This window comes from Ochotona princeps, chromosome 2 (assembly GCF_030435755.1).
Source record: "Ochotona princeps isolate mOchPri1 chromosome 2, mOchPri1.hap1, whole genome shotgun sequence".
Lineage (NCBI taxonomy): Eukaryota > Metazoa > Chordata > Mammalia > Lagomorpha > Ochotonidae > Ochotona > Ochotona princeps.
The window spans coordinates 21,065,139-21,083,057 of NC_080833.1; the positions used below are offsets into that span (position 1 = coordinate 21,065,139).

The window sequence follows — 17,919 nt, forward strand, 5'->3', positions numbered from 1 at the left end:
TCACTAAAGAGATCCAGTTCTGAAACATGCGTTTTAGAGTCAGACCACAGATTCTGTGATTTTCCCCGTGGTTGAAGTCCTGAGTCCAGTGGTTCATTTGGGAGGGGATCCACACAGAAATGTCATTGGTGGCGATCCCAGATCTGACTCTTGTGTGTGCTTACCAGTACGGGGTCCAGCTAAGTCTGTCACCCATGTCAGCCTATACACATGCTGGTAGTTGCAATTGCTGAGTCAGTTCTGTCTCCAAACCTGTCTTACGTAAACCAATAGATGCTGCAGCCCAGCCCAACCCTGCTCACATTCACTTGGCCCTCACGTTTACCAGTGAGAACTGCAGCCTAGTCAGAGTGACCTCCAAGAACCCTCACCAGGCCCACTTCCAGCCCTGGTTCCTGTGCTTGCCAGAATGTGCAGCTCCTGGCCCAGTCTGTCCTGCATCCTATTCAGCTTTCATATATATCATTAGACATTGAAACCTAGCTCAACCCAACTGACCCTGCTATCCAGCCCACACTCATGCCGGCAGGTGCCACAGCCTGTCTGGGCAGACCCACCCCTGGCCCTGATTCTTGTGCTCATCAGTGGTATTTGCAGCCCGTCAGAGACGTGCACACAGTTGCCCTACTGGGCCCAATCCCTAGCCGAGCCTAGCCGAACCCAGCCCAGCCCAGGCCAGCCCAGCCCCAGCCCAGCCCTAATGTGGACTAGCTGGTGTTGCAGCCTGATTTGGCCTATCATGCGCCCCATGCTAGTTCTTGGAACTGCCAGTGAGTGTTATAAACTGGTCCAGACTGGTCTGCCCCCAGACCTTTCCCACAGATATTCTGGCAAGTGCTGTAACCTGGCCTGGTCTGGGCTGCTCCCTGTCTTGATTCTTGTGATCACCTGCAGGGACTGTGTCCTGACTGAGGAGTGACCCAAGATCCTCTATCAGGCCTCCTCCTAGTGGCAGATCTTGCACACAGTGGTTGGTGCTTGGCCCAGCCTTAGTCCACTTGCTGCCCTGGCAGGAACAGTGGCCTTGCCCAACTGGCCTATACCCATTCCAGTTCTTACTGTTGGGTGATACAGCACAACCACACCTGGTCCACACCCAGACACAGCTCTCACATGAGACCTGGCCCAGCCTGTTCTATACCCACCCTGGCTCTCATGAGTACCAGTGGGCGTTGGAGTCTAGCCTAGTCTGACACACCCCAGACCCAGTCCACACTCATGCCAATTGGCACTGCAGTCATATCCAGCCCAGGATACTGCACCCTTTTTGTCTGTTGTGCTCACCAGTAGGAACCACAACCCAGCCAGGGCTTCCCCTTAGTTCCCCAGTAAGGCCTGTTCTCAACCATAGATCTCATTCGTGCCAGTGGTTGCTCTGACCCAGCTTGGCATAGTCCATCCCACATCTTGGCCTTTGCCATCAGATGCTGCAGCCTGACCTCCTGGCTCACCTCAAGTCCCAACTCTAGTTGGCAGGTGCTGTAGCGTAGTCCTGCCCAGACTGCTCCCATCCCTGGCTCATGAAAACTAAGAAGTGTGATAGCCTAGCCCAGCATGACCTGCACTCCAGTCTAGCTACTGTTCATGCCAGAGAGTTAAGGTTGGCCCTGCCTGACCCGCGTCTCTCCAGAACCAACCCACACACTAGCTGACAAGTGAACCACCTTTGCCTGCCCAACTAACACCCAGGCCTGAATCACATGCTCACCCGCAGGAGCTGTGGTTCAAATCAGGGGAGTTTTCCAAGTTCCCCCACCAGGCGCATTCCCAGTCCCAGATCTCACTTGTGCCGTTGGGCACTAGGCCCTTACCCAGCATAGACTGCCCCCTCTGTTTTGGCCTTTGTATGAGCTGGTGGATTTGCAACCCAGCCGTCTATGCCCTGTTTTTGCGTGCACCTGTGGGTGTTACAGGCTGGACCAGCCCAGCCTATTCCAACTCCAGTATCCATGTCAGGGGTTCCATGGTCATGCCTACCTCAGCCTGTCGCTACCCCCAGGTCTTAAGCAAACCTGTGGAAATTTGCAGTTCCACAGGGCTGGGCCCATATATCTCCCACAGAATCTGGCCCCAGACCTGGTTCTCTCATGCTAGTGTCATGGCCCCTGCTCCGACTCTGACTAGTGGGTACTGTGATCTAGCCCTGCCAGGCAGGCCCCAGCCCTAGCTTTAGTATGCGCTGATGAGTAGTGATCAGCTGTGGTCCATGTTAACTAACCCGCTGTGATATACGTAGGCTGGATCATTTGGCCCAAAGAAATCTTTCTGCTTCCACTCTCCAAACAGCTTGGTGTCAGCCCACTTACTTACCTACAAGTATAGTGGCCTTGTCAGTGGAGGTCCCTCAGAAGTCATTCCTCGCCTGCAACATATTCCCTCAGCATTTTTTTTACTCTTTCTCTGATCAATCCACAGACATGCTAATGGGGAAATCCCCAGGCTCGCTCCTCTTGCCTGAACATGAGGACCCAGGTCTCCCCATGCCCACTCCCACCAGGCAGCATCCCCCAGGCCACCCACAAGCCCGCACCCCCAGGTCCATATGGTGGCTGCTCACTGCAGACCATGGCCTGGTAGCCATCCACTTGGAGGCTGCTCCCTCCACAGAGTGCTGCCAGGTTATACAGCAACAAGTGTTGTAGTGTAGAGCACCAGTTGAGTCCCAGTTGCTCCACTTTAAGTCCAGCTCTCTGCTGGTACACAAAGGAAGGCAACAGATAATGGCCCAGGTGCTTGGGCCACTGCCATCTGTGTGGGAAAGAAGGATGGCTTTGCAGACTCCTGTCTTCAGCCTGGCACAGTTTAGTTGTTGCCGCCATTTGGAGAGTGAACCCGAAGATGGAGGATCTCTCTCTGTTTCTTCCTCTCTCTCTTGTCACTCTGCCTTTCAAATCAGTCAATCAATTTTTTTTTAAGATTGCACAAATAGGAAATGGTAGAGATTTTGAGACAGAATTAAAGTTCAAGACCATCTGATTTCATGCCTATACCCTTAAGCATTATAATCTGTGGGACCACAGTTATTTTCAACAATGACCAAGGATGAAGTGAGGAGGCAGCAACTTCTTGGTCTCCCATGTGAGTGGCAGGGGTCCATGTACTTGGATGATCTGCTGTTTTTCTCAGGTTATGATCGCTGTGTTCTTAGGGTGCTCTCCACTCTCTCATAGCACTATCTCACATAGTTCTATCACAATTAGCACACAGAGTATTCTTTAATCTCTCATTTTAGAATAACAGCGTATTAGAAGAGTTAAGATGCCGACGTCCCACACGGGTGTAAGCTGTGTTTGTGATTCCTGATGCTATCTTCCTGCTGATGTTCACCCTGGCAGGTAGCAGGTGATGGCTCAAGTGTTTTGTTCCTGCCACGCATGTGGAGACAGAGTCCTAGATCTTGGCTTCAGTTCCTGGGCCAGTCCCGAGCTGATGCAGGCTTGTGGGGGATAATCCAGCAGATTGGGCCTCACTTTCTCATGTCCTGTCTGTAATGCCCAACACATGAGGATTCTTGAAATATTTTTTTGATTTATTTATTTTTATTACAAAGTCAGATATACAGAGAGGAGGAGAGACAAAGAGAAAAATCCCGGTCCGATGATTCACTTCCCATGTGACCACAATGGCCGGTGCTGAGCCAGTCCGAAGCCAGGAGCCCAGATCCTCCTCCAGGTCTCCCACTCGGGTGCAGGGTCCCAAGGCTTTGGGCCGTCCTCAACTGCCTTCTCAGGCCACAAGCAGGAAGCTGGCTGCGAAGCGAGGCTACTGGGATTAGAACCGGCGCCCATATGGGATCCCGGCACGTTCAAGGCGAGGACTTTAGCCACTAGGCCATGGCGCTGGGCCTGGATTCTTGAAATATTTGTTGGCTAAATTAAAGACTAGGAATTGAAACAATAAGCTGAGTTTTCAAGTGCCTGGCCCTACACACATTGCTTTTGTTATCTCCAGAAAGTTTTGTTTTTTACTTTTAATTTTGATGTGGCCGTATGGCTTGTTGATTAAGTTAGCTTCTCCTTTGGAGTCCCCATGTGATGGACACAGTTCTTGTTTGTCTTCTTCGTGTCTGGCTGGCAGTAATCCAAGTCATAGAGCAGTGTATATAATCCCTGACAAGAACTTGGAGCCTCCACATTGTCCTTAAAACTGTGGAGTTTTCCATGGTGGGCAGTGACCACTTCAACTGGTGGAAGATAGCCTCCTTTGAATGACCTGGGTTGCATGTTCTAGCAAGGTTCTCAGAGTCCCACAAAACTTCTCAGTTGTTGCTTTTAAAAATTTCTGCCCGACTTTAGACCTGCAATACTCTATAAATTTCTTGAGGCTGTCATTTAGAACTGAAGAAAACAGGTTCACTCTTTCTGATGGGGCTTAGACAAGTATGTGCTTAGTTTTTATACTAAAGAATAATTTCACGTGAAGTGGTGTTACTAGCATGTATTTGTTAATCCTTTATGTTAGTTACAGGGGAAGTACAAGAAAAAAATTGATTCCCTCAATTGAATCATTGTCTGTTGTAACAATCTTTATGTTACAAAGTAGTATATGACCAAATGTAAAACTTCAGTGTTCAAGCCTTATTCTTTGGTGGAGCAAATAGGATGGCTGCCCTGTGCCCTCCTCTTGTTGACAGGGGTGGGGAAGGGACACCTTACTCACTTTTTAAGCAATATCGCTAAACTCCAAAGCCAGTTAAACCTTTTGGACAAGGGAAAGGGAGTAAGAAGGACAGGGGAGGGGCACCTGAAGTGCTGGTAATGGTACAATATTTTATCGACCTGTATGTTTACGTTTTATGTTCTTTTCTGCATACGTCATAGATCATAGTCAATAGAAATGTTTTAGATAACTCTAGAAATTTAGAAATTATAGTCTAAACATTTCTTCTTTTTTTTTTTTAAGATTTATTCATTTTATTACAGCCAGATATACACAGAGGAGGAGAGACAGAGAGGAAGATCTTCCGTCTGATGATTCACTCCCCAAGTGAGCCGCAACGGGCCGGTGCACACCGATCCGATGCCGGGAACCTGGCGCAGTGTCCCAGTGCATTGGGCCGTCCTCCACTGCTTTCCCAGGCCACACGCAGGGAGCTGGATGGGAAGTGTAGCTGCCGGGATTAGAACCGGTGCCCATATAGGATCCCGGGGCTTTGAAGGCGAGGACTTTAGCTGCTAGGCCACGCCGCTGGGCCCACATTTCTTCTTTTTAATAAAAAGATTTTTTTTTAATTTGGATTTCCCTTATTGCCAGGGAACTTGAGCATTTTTTCATATGCTTATTTGCCATTTGGGTTTGTTCCTTTGTGAAGTGTTTGCCCATTTCCCGTGCCCATTTCTTGAGTGGCTTGTTTGTTTTGACATTTTGGTTGTTTTGTAGCTCTTTGTATATTCTGGAGATCAGCCCTCTATCACCTATGTCGTGTGCGAAGATCTTCTCCCATTCTGTGGGTTGCCTTTTTGAATAAAAGCACCCACAGAATGGCCCACATGAATAAAAGCACCAACAACACTTGCTGGCGAGGTTGCGGGGAAAAGGGAACCCTACTCCACTGCTGGTGGGGCTGCAGGCTGGTACAGCCTCTATGGAAATCAGTATGGAGAATATTCAAACAACTCAAATTCAACATACCGTATGATCCAGCAATAGCACTCCTAGGAATATATCCAGAACAATTGTTTTATGAGAAACCAACATGCACTCCTATGTTCATAGCAGCACAATCAGTAATTGCAAAAACATGGAAGCAACCAAAATGCCCATCAACAGAGGATTGGATAAGAAAGCTATGGTTCATCTACTCCATGGAATACTACTCAGCTATTAAAAAAAACAAAATGCAGTTCTTTGTGGCCAAATGGGCCAAACTGGAAACCATAATGCTAAGGGAAATGAGCCAATCCCAAAAGGTTAAATACCACATGTTTGCCTTAATTTAAGATGATATGATGTTATGTATAACATGTTATGTTTTGAATGTTATATGTTGTGTATAAACTAAAATTGAAGTATAGGTGAGGTGGTCACAGAAGGTGGCTGGGAACTCGCATTTACTTTTAACATATTGGTTACTCATTACTATGTCAATTAATTCCATAATGATGTAAATTTTTGCTGATGGTATATTGGAGCTTTCAATTGACTGGGATGATACTCTGCTGGCTCTGTCTTCAGACCAGAGAGGGTATACCTAAGAAGCCGTTGAACTTGACTGGACAATAAGATACTGGACTCTATGTTTGGTATACGCTTGCAATGGGGAAATCTCAACTGAACTTGAGCTGTGGTTGTGCAACAAGGTGGAGGAGTCCACCATGGTGGGAGGGTTTGGGGAGGGGTGGGGAGAACCCAAGTATCTATGTAACTGTGTCACATAATACAATATAATTACTGAAGTTAAATAATAAATAATTAAAAAAAAAGATTTTTTTTTTTAAATTGGGAAGGCAGATTTACAGAGAGAAGGAGAGACAAAAATCTTCCATCCACTAGTTCACTCCACAAGGACCGGAGCTGAATCCATCTGAGGCCAGGAGCCAGGAGCTTCTTCCAGGTTTTCCATGTGGGTGCAGGGTCGCAAGGCTTTGGGCCATCCTCTATTCCCTTCCCAGGCTACAAGCAGGGACCTGGAAGGGAAGTAGAGCAGCTGGGATACAAACCAGCACTCATTTGGGATCCTGGTGCATACAAGGCGAGAACTTTAGCCTCTTGGCTACCGCGCTGGTCGCTTTTTAAAAAACATTTCTAAAAGGTGTTGGTGGTGAGATTCTTTTTAGGTACCGTTATTTTGTGTGGCCCACCATGGGTCAAGAAGCCCTGTTGTAGAAGTGTGGAGACTCAAAGTGGGATATGAGAACATAAGGGGCAAGAGACATCAGGGAAGATAAACTATTCATTAAGTAGACATTAACTGAGCATATATTGTGTATACCAGTTTCTCTGTGACAGAGAAAGCTTGAACAAGCCCTTGGGTCAAGGTTGGAGAGTAGAATAAGGTTTGAATGACGCCATTTAAATGGTGGATCTTACTAGTCTTTACTGAGTGATATATGTAACAAATATTTCTTTAGCATTTGCCATTTACTAAAATATTTATGTGTAATGACTGGTTCAATCTTTGCGATAATTCTGTAAGGAAAGCACTGTTGTTAATAATTCATTTTATAGATCAGGAAACTGAGGAACAGAGATCCTGGCGATCAGCCAGGGAGTAGTGGCACATAGGATTCAAGCCCAACCTCTGGCTTCCTACTTCCTTGCTCAAAATCAGTATGTGTTACGAAATGAATGCAAAGGCTCAGGAAATGTGGGTTGAGCTGGAAGCACTGTTGGAAGGTGGCCAGTGATCCTGCTTCTAGTACTCTGCTGTTTGTGTGCTGTGGAGCCCTGTGTGAATAACTTTTCTTCTTTTCACAGACATGGTTGGACTCTGCCAAAGAAATAAAAAAGCAGGCTCGTGGTAAGTGGATCTAGCCCTTTTTATGTTCTTTCTTTCGTTTAGTAGGTCACAGGGTTTCCAACTACTTCTGGCTGTGGGTCAGTTACTTTAGAATAGTGACTATTGCAGATTGCTTTGAAACTCAGATAAAGCCCTCCCCAGGAGGAGGAGAGTCTGTAATAGAAAAATGCGGCAGAGGTGGATTCTATTGAGATGTAGGTCAGATCTTGACTTTTTTTTTATATAACTAGGCAAAGTCAGGGAAAATAGGGACAGTTGAGAGTAATAGGAGGCAGGAAAGAACAAAGATGTAAACAGAAAAAGGATATGGGAGTGGCTTCTCGAGATGGTAATGATTAGAACTCCAGCAGCTCGCTTGTATGAGTTTTCTGCTAGATGCTATTTGTTTTGAATTGTTTTGGACTACTGTAATCTCGCTTTCTTTATGGCTTCCTTCCTATACACTAGTTACCCATAATTACACTTTCCAGAGTTTCAGTTAAACAACTCTGGCCCAAAAACATTAAATGAAAAATTTCTGAAATAAATTGACATTTATTTCTGAAATAAATTTAAAAATTTTTTTAAAAGATTTATTTATTTTTATTACAAAATCAGACATACAGAGAGGAGGAGAGACAAAGAGAAATATCTCCATCTGATGACTCACCCCCCAAGTGACCGCAAAGGCCAGTGCTACGCTGATCTGAAGCCGGGAACCAGAAACTTCTTCCAGGTCTCCCTCACGGGTGCAGAGTCCCAAGGCCGTCCTCGAGTGCTTTCCCAAGCCACAAGCAGGGAGCTGGATGGGAAGTGGAGCAGCCGGGATTAGAACTGACGCCCATATGGGATTCCGGAGCATTCAAGGCGAGGACTTCAGCCGCTAGGCCATGGCGCCAGGCCCAAACCCAATAAATCTTAAAAAAAAAAAAAAAAGCCAATCTCTGGCTCAAACCAGTCTGTCTCTGTTCCCCTCTCTGGACTTTTGAATGAATAAATAAATCTTAAAAACTAAACAAAAGCCATTTCTATTGTCCTGAAACACTTTCCTTTAGATCATGTCTGTAGACATAGTGATTTTCTTTCTTTTGAAGATTTTTATTTATTTTTATTGGAAAGTCAGATATACAGAGAGGAGCAGAGATCTTCTGTCCGATGATCCCCAAGTGGCTGCAACAGCCAGAGCTGAGCTGATCCAAAGCCAAGAGCCAGGAACTTCTTCCGGGTCTCCCACACAGGTGCAGTGTCCCAAGGCTTTGGGCCATCCTCAACTGCTTTCCTTGGCCACAAGCAGGGAACTGGATGGGAAGCAGGGTTGTTGGGATTAGAACCGGCGCCCATATGGGATCCTGGTGCATTCAAGGCAAGGACTTTAGCTGCTAGGCTACCACGCTGGGCCCCAGCATAGCTTTCTTAAACTAGAGAGACAAAATACTCTTTTGAACTGAAAGCTCTCCAGATTTGAATAACTTACAAAAGCTTATACTAAAATACACATAGCCAAAAACATTCAGAATATTTGGGATACAAAAAGAAAAATATAACTCCTAACCTCTTTTCATGAAAATATTTTTATTTTTATTTATCATTTTATTTCATTATTAGGAACAAATGATGTCTAAGAGGACTCTCCAGGAAGCAAACACAATTTGTGATGAATGAAATACAGTCTAGTGTATTGTTTGCCTGAACATTTAAAAAAAAAAAAAAAAACCTTTTGCAACAGGCATTTGGCATAGTGATTAAGAGATTGCTTGGGGGCTCGGCAGCGTGGCCTAGTGGCTAAGTTCCTCGCCTTGATCCCATATGGCCGCTGGTTCTAATCCCGGCAGCTCCACTTCCTCTCTATATCTCCTCCTCTCAGTATATCTGACTTTGTAATAAAAATAAAATAAATCTTAACCAAAAAAAAAAAAAGAGATTGCTTGGGATGCTACATTCCATGAGCAGGCTTGAGTCTGAGTTCTGGCTCTGCTTCCAATTCCAGCTTCCTGCTAAAACGTACCATGGGAGGCAGCTGGTGACAGCTCAGGTACCTGGGTCTCTGCTACCAGCCTGGGAGACCCAGATGAAGATCTGGACTAACCCCTGGCTGTTACAGTCATCTGAGGAGTAAACTAAAAAAAGGGAGATTTCTCTTTCATTCTCTCTACCTTTCTGATTAATTAAACAATCTCTTGCTTACAATATTACACTTCAAAATATTATAAAACAGAGACTGGCATTGTGCTATGCTGTATAAAGCTGCTGCTTTCAACAGTAGCATTCCATGTGACCACCACTCTGAGTCCTGGCTGCTCTCCTCCCGGTCTAGCTCACTGTTAATGGCCTGGGAAAAGCAGTGAAAGATGGCCTACGTGTCCGGGGCCCTGTGCCCATGTTGGAGACCTAGCTGAAGCTCCTGGCCCAGCCCTGGCTATTATGGTCATCTGGGAAGTAAATTAGCAGGTAGAAGAACTCTTTCTGAATCTCTTCCTGTATGACTTCCAGATAAATAAATATTAAAGAAAAATTAATGAAATAGTAAAAAACCTTCAGTGAGAGAAAAAATACCCCTTGTTCCTAACCAAAACTTCAACCATGAATCAAAATCAGAACATTTTGTTAAGCCAAAGAGAAGAATAACATGTATCTGTTGCAAAGCATGTTTTTGTTTTTGGTTTTTTAAGTCATTATGGAATACATCCTGGAGAAAGCAGAAGTTGCCTAAATCCTAGCCTCTGGAAATTTTTACTCTTTGATGTAATCAACAAGATTTTTTCGAAACATATATAAGTTTTTTAAAAAAGACTAATGCAAAAAGATACTAGTATGCTATAAATGTTTTCTTAAAATCGGCATAAATATGTAGTATAAAATTAAAAGGTATAAGTGAATACAGCACAAGTCCCTGGTGGGGCAGTTTCCTTCTCCAGAGTCATCCATGGGAACTGATTTCTCGGTTCTTTCCAGAGATGTACCGTGTCTGTCTTAACATAAAACCATTTGTTCTATGTTGAATGTATCTTGGTGTATTTTCCAAGCCAAAATATGTTTTTATTTTGAACAGTTTTCATTTTTAAAAATTTTAAAGGTTTATTTTATTTGGAAAGCAGGATATCAAAGAAAGGAAATCCCACTGATTTCCTCCCCAAATGGCTGCAACAGCCAGGTCAAAGCCAGAAACCTAAAATTCCATCTCGTCTCCCACGTAGGTATCAGCATTCTTGGCTTCTTCTGTTCTTAAAAGGTCGCAGTTATCTCCAATAGTTACTATTATTTATTTATGTATAAATTCTGAAAGAGTTCAAAATTATGGGGCATGAGTGGGGGTCGAGAGGAGAGAGAGGGTGAGATCTTGTTCTTGCTTGGTCACTCTCCACATAGCCGCAATGGCTAGCACCTGGTGGGTTGAAACCAGGCACTTCATCTTTGTCTCCCACGTAAGTGTCAGAAGTCCAAGCATTTGGGCCCTTTTCTGCTTTTCTCAGGCCATTAGCAGAGAGGTAGAGCAGTTTGGAAGTGAATTGGTACCCATATGCTACAGCACTGGCCCCAAGAATATTTTTAACATAATTTCACACTTACAGAAAGAAGCCTTAGAAGATTGGTGTAAAATTCTTTAGATAACCTTTACCCACATTCTTCAAATGTTAATATGTTACTATGTTTCCTTTATCTTCTTTTGTGTTTATCTAAGAAAAACACACAGTGAAGTTTTTTTTAAAGATTTTTAATTTATTTTGTATTGGAAAGGCAGGTATACAGAGAGAGGAAGAGAGACAGAGCGGAAGAACTTTTGTCCTATAGTTCACTCCCCAATTGGCCACAATGGCAAGAACTGAGCCTGTCCGAAGCCAGGAGCCAGGAACTTCTTCCGGATCTCCCATGTGGGTGCAGGGTCCCAAGGCTATGGGCCATCCTCCACTGCTTTCCCAGGCCACAAGCAGGGAACTGGATGGGAAGCAGGGCTGTCGGGATTAGAACTGGTTCTCATATGGGATCCCGGCGCATTCAAGGCGAGGACTTTAGCCACTAGGCTAAAAGTGAAGTTGCATAGCACTGTTCACAAAGGTGGAAACAAACTCAAATGTTGGTCATAATTTATTAGACAAATAGAACGTAGTATATTGAACAACAGAAAGGAAAGAAGTACTGATACATGCAACTTTATGATGAGCCTCAAAAACGTTGTACCAGATAATAAAAGACATACGCAAAGGACTGCATATGAGTATTGTATGATTCTGTTTATCAGAAACATCCAGAGTAGACTTGCTTCATAGAGAAAGCAAATTACTGCTTGTTGTGGCTTGGAGAGGGAAGAATGGAAAGTGTTTAATGAATATGATAGCTCCTTTGGGATCGGGAATATATTCAGGAATTAGATTGAGGTAGTGGTTGTATAACATTGTAAACATACTAAATGCAACTGGATTCTGTACTTTAAAATAGTTAATATTACATTACATGAATTTTACCTTTATTAAAATGTCAGTTGTAGTCATGAACACCCTTTTGCTCCTAAATATTTATCTACCTTAAATAATATCTATCTATCTATCTTAAGGCTAAATTGTCTTGTAGTCTCAACATAATTTTCAAAAGCAGGAAATTAACATGAAATAATACTTTAGCCAACAAACCTGTTAGTTGCCCTAATGCTATCTTTTAGAGCAAAAGAAAATCTAAGGTAATACTTTGCGTTTAAATTACTGCATCTTTTTAGTTTCCTTATTCTCAAACATTTCCTGTGGTTTAAAAATGTTTCATAACATTGATTGTCTTAAAGAGTATAGTTTTACAAACTAAAATAATATAAACATATATATTATTTAAAACACACACATATGTATGTAGGCAGAATGACAGGGAGTGAACAAGCAAGCGAGAGATCTTCTGATCTTCAATTCACTGATTCTCTCCCCAAATTGCCCAAACGTTTGGGGCTGGGTCATTCTGAAGCCAGGAGCCAGGTAAGCTATCCTGGTCTCCACCGCAGGAGTCAGTGGCCAAGCACGTGGGCCATACCTGCTGCTGCCACAGGCTCCTTTGTGGAAAGCTGGATTGCCAGCAGAGCAGCCTGGACTCAGCCAGCGTTCTGCTGCAAGCAGTGAGTTAACTCGTTATACCATGATGCCAGACCATAGTCCAGTTTTTTTGTTTGTTTTCTGGGGTGGAGGGAGAGAAAACTAGAAGGGACCCATCTGCCATGGTGGCAGGATGGGGCTGCCAGGGCAGGGGAAGGGGCAGGGTGGAAGACAGGAGAGAGGCAGGAGAAGGGGAGGAAAGAATCCAGTTATTTTTAAAGACAAAGGCCAGATCACTTTTGTCTGTTGTTTCCTCATTTTCAGACTCAGGTTGTGTGCTGTTAGTAGAAATGTTAAATTCTTGCTGAGTAGAAGGTAGAACAATTTTAATGAAAAAAAAATTTTTTTTCCAGCCACCATATTTGCCTCTACTAAGAATTCTCCATCAAGTATTACTAATTATGTATATGATGTACTATAAATGGGCACTCATTAAAGCTAAACTTTACTGCTTTTTTAATTCCAAGACATTTACATTTTTAGTTTCTTTGTTGCATTTAACATTAAATTTAGTTTGCAATGAGACTGCATAGTTTTTTTTTTAAAGGTATAGCTGTAGCATGAAAAAGAACTAGCACTAAGAGCTGGCATGATGGTTCATGGGTTAATCATCCTCCTACTTGCACCAGCATCCCATATGGGTGCCAGTTTCTTCCTCTGTCTCCTCCTCTCTGTATATCTGACTTTGCAATAAAAATAAATTTTAAAAAAACACTGTTCAATTTATTTTGAAAACTATTTATTTAATTGAAAAACAGTTACAGAGAATCTTCCATCTTCTAGTTCACTCCCCAGGAGACTGCATGGTCTGGGCTGTGCCAAGCAGAAACCAGGGCACAGGAACTCCGTCCTGATCTCCCAGGGAGGTGGAGGGGTCCAATCACCTGGGCCATCTTGGCTGCTTTTCCACTCCATTAGCAGGGAGCTAGCTTGGAATTAGAGCAATCAGAACTTATATGGGATGCCAATCACAATGTTGGACCCAAATTTCTCCCATTCAAGTATTAACGAGGCCCAACCCTGCTGAGTTTACTAGATTAGATGATACAGGGCATGTTAAGGGTGGTATGTGGCCTAGACCTCTAAAATTCTTAATATAGTTCAATTCCATATACTGTTAATCTTGTGTTTTTTCCCCCAGCTAACGTTATATCTTAGAATCATTCATACAGAGTAACTGAAATCTGCATGGGGACTGGCCTGCATTACCTCTGAGATCCCATAGTATGAGGAGTGTTTTACATTCTGAAAACCAGTATTGCAGACAAGCTGACCTGGAGGATGGTTTCTTTCATGTTATTTTACCTGTGTGATTCGAATCCTTTATAAACAAAACTCTTATCAGATGGAAAAAAAACATTAAAATTAAAAGTGATATCTCTGTAAGATTGATCAATTTATTTGAAAGGCCAAATTAGAGAGAGAGAGAGAGTTCATCCATCCATTGGTTGACACCCCAAATGGCCACAAAGGCCAGAATTGGGCCAGTCCAAAGCCAGGTGCTTCTTCTGGGTCTCCCACATGAATGCAGGAGCCCAAGGTCTTGGGCTAGCCTCCACTGCTTTCGTAGCAATATTATCAGAGAGTTGGAGTAGAAGTGGAGAAGCTGGGAATCAACCTAACACCTATATGTGATTGCTGGTGCTGCAAGAGTTAACTTTACCTGCTGTGCCACAATGCCACCCTGTAACTTCTTTAAAAAAAAGAAGTATATCTTTCGATCAGAAAACATAAGCATAAAACTTTTGTGTTTATTTTACAGGTATTCCTTGGAACTTCACATTTAATGTGAAGTTTTATCCACCTGACCCAGCACAGTTAACTGAAGATATAACAAGGTAAATAATTTTATCAATTGATAGTCAAGTGTATAATAATTTGCATTGCCATAAACTCTGGAGATTTTCTTATTCAAATTTGAGAAGAAATGATGAACTATTAACCTAAGATAGAAATTTTCCCATCAGTTCAAAGTAGGCTTGCAAATAATGAACTAAAAAACTTCAACTGTGTGACTTGCCTGGAAGAAACCAGTTGAGGAAGTAGTATTGCCTATTGTGGGTGTTGCATCAAGTTATTGGCAGGACTTCTGCACGTCACATCACCCTCCAAAGGGTGTGACACAAATATAATGGTAAAGTGAGTTTGCTAGTGTTTTTTAAAAATGTTCATTCATTTTGCTTATCTGAGAGAGACTGACTTTCCATCTACTCATCCACTGGTTTGCTCTCCAAATGCCCACAGATCAGGCAAAGGGAGAGCTGGGACTCAGCCCACAGGTGGCAGGGACCCAAAGGCAGCTGTTACCTGCTGTCTTCCAAGAATACATTATCAGGAAGCTAGACTAGAAAGTGGGCCTGGGCATCAAACCCTACATCCGATAGGAGATGTGAGTGCCCCAACAACCACTATACCAAACACCTGCCCCTTTGATGTTTTCTGTTGGGTTTTTTATACCCCTTTCCTACCATGTTACTTCTTACAGGAAACAGGAAATCTAACAGTCTCAGTGTTACAGTTTTGATTCTTATCTCCCTTTTAAAGTATATGATCAAGTGTATGAGCATCATAACAGAATCTTGTGTCCACATAATTGATTTTATTTTATAAAGATTTATTTATTTATTGGAAAGGCATATTTACAGAGAGGAGAGACAGAGAGAAAGGGTCCCAAGGCTTTGGGCCATCCTCAGCTGCTTTCCAAGGCCAAAAGCAGGGAGCTGGATGGGAAGTGGAGCAGCCAGGAGACACAAACTGGTACCCATATGGGATCTCAGCAAGGATTTAGACACTGAGCCATCACACCAGGTCCAAGTCCATATAATTTATGAAATTATCTTATGCTCTTTAAAATCAGCCTGTTGATTTCTCTTAAGAAAATGGCTTTTATTGAATTCTATAAAAATATTAACCAAAAAGTAGAAAAACAATATATTATAAAGAGTAATACTGTACATGGTATATCCATCTTTCATGGAGCTTCATACATCACAGTCCTTGGCAAACGTTAAATTGTTCTGTTAGTTGTTGAGGAATTGCTTTCAATTTTTTTTGCTGTTAACTCTGTTTTCAGACAAGTTTATAACCTCATCTCTAGACCTCAATTTTCATCTCTCTCAAATAAAAGAGTAGACTAAATTTTTCTTCCGAATTTTTTTCTGATTTTTATTATCTTTGCAAAACAAAGAGACAGAAACAGAGAGAAACCTTCTATCTCCTTATTTCCAAAATTTCTGCAGCAGCCCAGCCGAATTCACATCTCCTGTGTGAGTAGCATGGACCCAATCATTTGTTATCACCTGCTGTCTCCCAGGATGTATGTTAGCAGGAAGCTGGAGTCAGGAGCAGAGCTTGGATTTGAACCCAGGCACTCTGATACGAATGAGGGCATCCCAACTAGGAATTTATCCAATAGGCAAAAAAATGTTAAATAGACCTTGACAATTTGATACTAGATTTTCTACCATCTGGCCATACTACACTTAAATAATAGTATTGGGCTTGTGATGTTGCTGAAAAAATATGTTATAATGATATGAGGAAATATGGTGATGAGGGTGGGGAAAGAAGATGGAGAGAATCCATATACCTACATGGCTATATCATGGAAAAATAATAGCAGTTAGAGAGCATATAAAGGGGAAAACATGCTTTGTTGTCTAGTATCTGCCTGAAATTTATGTGTTGCTTATTACATTTTCATGGGTGAGATTTGTCTCAAAGTTGCTACTTTTTCATCTTTATTCATTCATGCTTTTTATATAAAACAAAACAATATCCCTGATAAACTTTACTGATTACCTACATTAGGGTGTCTTTAAAACTTTTGTGAGCTTGGGCATGGTGAGATGGCTCAGTGACTAAATCCTTGCTTTGTATGCACTGGGATTCCATATGGGTGCCAGTTAGTGTCTCGACTGCTCCACTTCCCATCCAGCTCCCTGCTTATGACCTGGAAAGGCAGTGAAGGATGGCCCAAAGCCTTGGAATCTTGTAGCCATGTGGGAAACCCAGAGGAAGCTCCTGGCTTTGGATTGGCTCAGCTCCAGCCATTGCGGCCACTTGGGGAATGAATTAACTAAGATCTTTCTGTCTCAACTTTTCTCTATAAAATCTGCCTTTCGAATAACAAATAAATCAATTAAAAAAAAAAAAGATTCCTGTGACTTGGTTGGCATTGCTTTTCTTTTGTTTCGTTTTGTTTTTTTAAGATTTATTTATATATTTAAAAGACAGAGTGACAGAGAGTAGAAAGATCTTTCATTTCCTGATTTGATTCCCACATGACCACCACAGCCAGGGCTGGACCAGCCTGAGGCCGAAAGTCAGGAACTTCATCAGGGTATCCCACCTGAGTGGCAGAAACTCTAGTACGTAGACCAGCATCTGCTGCCTCCCAGGGGCATCAGTAGGGAGCTTTGTTAGGTACTCTGGTATGGAACGCAGGCATTCCAGATGGTGGCTTAGCCTGCTTTCTTTAAAAAAGAAGGCAGCGATTAATTATAGGTAGCAATAGATAGCAAACACTGTTGCTTATGCATATGTTAGTCAACAGCTTATGATTTAAAAAAAAAGGATTCTAATATAGGTGTTTTCGGCTTAATTATACTTTCCTGTTTAAACAGTCTGAATCAGTCAACTCAGTCAGAACAAGTAGCAAGATCAGGGCCTTGTGAGCATTATCCTGATTGTTTTTTGTACATGTTCGTTTGCTTGGTTGGTTTGTTGAACTGCCCTATTTTGACTGCTTCTCTGAATTCCTGTTAGTAAAGTTAGTCATACAAGGTGACTGATAGTGTATAGAAGATTACATGCAATTTAGCCCACCTTGGAGGAAAAAGACACCAGAAAGATTACATCCTGGTGAAAATGTGTCTTTATACATCGAATCATCTTTATGCATCAAGGACAGTATCTATACATTCAAAACCAAGTGATAGAAAAGAAAGGACTTGTATGGGAGGCAAACAGTCTTCATTATTACCTAGCATTGAGCAAGTCAAGCCCATAGGTTACCTCCTCTTCTATAATCTGACAATGAATCTCACCCATTTTTGTTCTTTGTCTTCTTTTGGGGGCTTAGTTCAGATAATTTCTGTATCTGTGATACTGAGCAAAATATGAGTTTCTTTAACTCCTTCAGACTTTCCCAACTTTTGTCTTTTTTGCATTCCACTGTGAGTCTCACACAGTTACAATATCTGTCTGTGTTTATTATGGGAAATTTTCAAACATACCAAAAGGAAGAGATGATGATACAATGAACTACCATTTGCTCACTGCCTGCACTGAACAATTATTAATAACCTGTATTATCTCTTCATTAATCTTTTTTATTTTTCTTCTCACTCTCCCTCCCCATACACTCCTCCCTTCTTCCATTTTCTCTATTTTATCATTAACATTGTTTCT

General features: G+C 42.6%; 1 protein-coding gene across 9 annotated transcripts in view; it reads left to right on the forward strand.

The window, feature by feature from the left end:
• The window catches only part of EPB41 (erythrocyte membrane protein band 4.1), a 184,530-nt gene that overhangs the window by 85,166 nt on the left and 81,445 nt on the right, over positions 1–17,919 (forward strand). For all 9 annotated transcript variants that reach the window (XM_058677883.1, XM_058677903.1, XM_058677886.1 and 6 more), the window contains 2 exons: positions 7,417–7,459; positions 14,270–14,345. In XM_058677883.1, coding sequence (XP_058533866.1) covers positions 7,417–7,459; positions 14,270–14,345 — 119 coding nt within the window. The remainder of the gene's footprint in view (positions 1–7,416; positions 7,460–14,269; positions 14,346–17,919) is intronic.